Source organism: Montipora foliosa, chromosome 9 (genome assembly GCF_036669935.1).
Source record: "Montipora foliosa isolate CH-2021 chromosome 9, ASM3666993v2, whole genome shotgun sequence".
NCBI lineage: Eukaryota > Metazoa > Cnidaria > Anthozoa > Scleractinia > Acroporidae > Montipora > Montipora foliosa.
Genome location: NC_090877.1, coordinates 5,878,608 through 5,881,107, shown reverse-complemented (window position 1 = coordinate 5,881,107; position 2,500 = coordinate 5,878,608). Strand labels below are relative to the sequence as shown.

General features: G+C 40.6%; 1 protein-coding gene across 2 annotated transcripts in view; it reads left to right on the top strand.

The window, feature by feature from the left end:
* The window catches only part of LOC137969441 (tubulin-specific chaperone D-like), a 28,311-nt gene that overhangs the window by 12,116 nt on the left and 13,695 nt on the right, over positions 1–2,500 (top strand). For both annotated transcript variants that reach the window (XM_068815669.1, XM_068815670.1), the window contains exons 20-24: positions 1–97; positions 922–979; positions 1,245–1,274; positions 1,794–1,879; positions 2,416–2,496. In XM_068815669.1, coding sequence (XP_068671770.1) covers positions 1–97; positions 922–979; positions 1,245–1,274; positions 1,794–1,879; positions 2,416–2,496 — 352 coding nt within the window. The remainder of the gene's footprint in view (positions 98–921; positions 980–1,244; positions 1,275–1,793; positions 1,880–2,415; positions 2,497–2,500) is intronic.

The window sequence follows — 2,500 nt, the reverse complement described above, 5'->3', positions numbered from 1 at the left end:
GCAGTCACGTTAGAGATGGTGCATGTTATGTTTGTTGGTCCTTTGCTCGGGCATATGATCCCAAAGAAATTCAACCACATGTGCATGAAATAGCCAGGTACATACTATTTGATTCACTTTTATCAGTACAAGTCATACGTGTAATAAAAGTCTTGCAGGGGATCGCTTTATATGTGCTATATATAGAAGCTTATAGATTTTCCCAGCTTCATTTCAGGCTCCTTCTATTTATTTCAAACTGAGCTGATAAACACACAAGATGAATAGCAGCCATGGTTTTTGAATTATTGCTGTATAGTTATTTACTTTCTGAGAATGGAGATTATTTTTAGAGAGATCTTTTTCACACCTATTGTTCTTTGTCTCCACACCTGTTTTTCAGACATCGAAATTTGAGATTGTAACAGTGGCATTATTTTTCTTTAAACTCTACTATATAACTAAGTTTGCTGTATTTTCTGACGTTTTGTGAAATTAAGTTTGTGTTATTTGTTAACCCATCCCGAGGTTGATAGTTTGCATTTTGAATTCAATTTCCTCATTTTACGGGCTTTGTTCAAAGAGAAAACTAACTCGATCTTGGGGTGGGTATGGAGTATTTTCAAATGACGTCACGGTGACCATGAAGATACCGCCAAAAAAAGAAACTGCTGCCATGTTGGTTTCCCAAACGAACCCTCCGGTATTGAAGCTTGTTCTTCTGCAAACGTTTTCTTTAATTTGGTTAGTTGTTGTATAGCTTTTTAACGTTGAAATCAGCAGTAGGATAACAACTTTTGTGGCATCTATCCACCTATAAAGCCGGTGGAGGGAAGTGTGGAGGGGGAGGGGGTAAGGATAACCAATCATGTAAAAAGAGTTAGGTTAGCGCTATATTCTATCCTATCACACACATTATTCCAAATATATTTTTCTTTACAGTTCCCTTGTAACTGCTGCCTTATTTGATCGCGAAGTGAACTGCAGGCGGGCAGCTTCCGTAAGTTTTTAACGGTTACAGCGGTTATCAGTCAATCAAATCATGTTTCCATAACGAATTCAACTGCCACCAAGAGAACAAGACTATTGTCATGGAAACATTTGATTGACGTCCACCTAAATTTTACTCAGTCTCGAAATAGGAAAAAAATGTCGTTGAGGGGCGCATTTGACTGATAACCGCGCGGTAACCACTCTAGCTTCTTTGATGTGTTCTGAGTGTCTTTTTGGGGTGATATGTGATCGAGAACTGTTGTCTCACACAGGCTGCTTTTCAAGAAAACGTGGGAAGGCAGGTTAGTGCTAGTGCACACTATTAGTTTTTGTTCTAATTTGTCATTTGTTCGTTTTCTCTTTCGTTCCTTCATTAGTGCGTTCGTTGCATGGTTCGCGTTTCTTTCCCTCATTCATTTGTTCCTTCCAGCTTTTTTTGTTTCTTTGTTGTTGTTTGTTTTTTTTGTTTTTTTTCGCTTACTGGCTCGCTTGTTCTTTTGTTCATTGACACGCTCGCCTCCTCTTTCCCGGTTCTGTCCACTCTGCTGGCCGACTGACTGGCTCCATAACCGTCTCCTTCCACATCTACCTCCCCCTCCCCTGTCCCCAGCTGTCTTCTGTCCCCACTCCTTTTCCTCCCTTTCCCCCTCTCCCCCCACCCCCTCCGTTTCCACTCCCCACATCCTTCCCCATCTTCAACTGCAGTTCTACCAGTTTTGCCCGTTATTCTTCAAATGCAGACGATGTGCATGATTAGTATTTTCATGGTGTACAACTCGCATGGTTAACTGTCATACAATGTATATCATTTGCTTTTACAGGGAACTTTTCCTCACGGTATTGACATCCTTACATTGGCAGATTATTATGCAGTAGGAAACCGAGCAAATACATATCTCAGTGTTAGGTACGATGTTTCATTGAAATATTGCAATTTACGCCAAGTCCCATGACTTCTGCGTAGCAAGAAATCATTTGCAATGAAATAGCTTCGTAGATATTTTCCGTCTTTCAACCGAACGAAAATTGAGGCGAAAACAAACACTGAATAAGGCGTTTAAAAAGTCTCTCCGGAGCTTTTCTTTCTCCTGGGGCCCGTTTCTCGAAAGTCGCGAAAAGCAATTTGTAAAACTGCTAACCGCTTGTTTTGGAAAGCCAATCTTTTAACGTGTTTTCAAGGTAAGAGAAAGAAAAATAACTGTGAAGTTTGACGACTTAAATCTTCTCCGTACTTGAGATACAAAGGGAATTGTGACACCCGAAAATGGCCCGTAAAGTTTCGGTACTTTCGAGTAATGGGCCCCCAGGTCCACGGTCACATTCAGCCAGCCCATTTTTTATTTGATTCAATCAGTAATTTAATTCATCCCTGGAACGTCGCTTACGAAAAAAATCCTCGCTAACCTTTTGCCACTTATACTTTTGACTTCCTGTTTGTTTCAGCGTGGCAATAGCTCAATTTGCGGAGTATACACGAGCCCTTATTGACAATTTATGTCATGTTAGGTTACAGCACTGGGACGGGTCA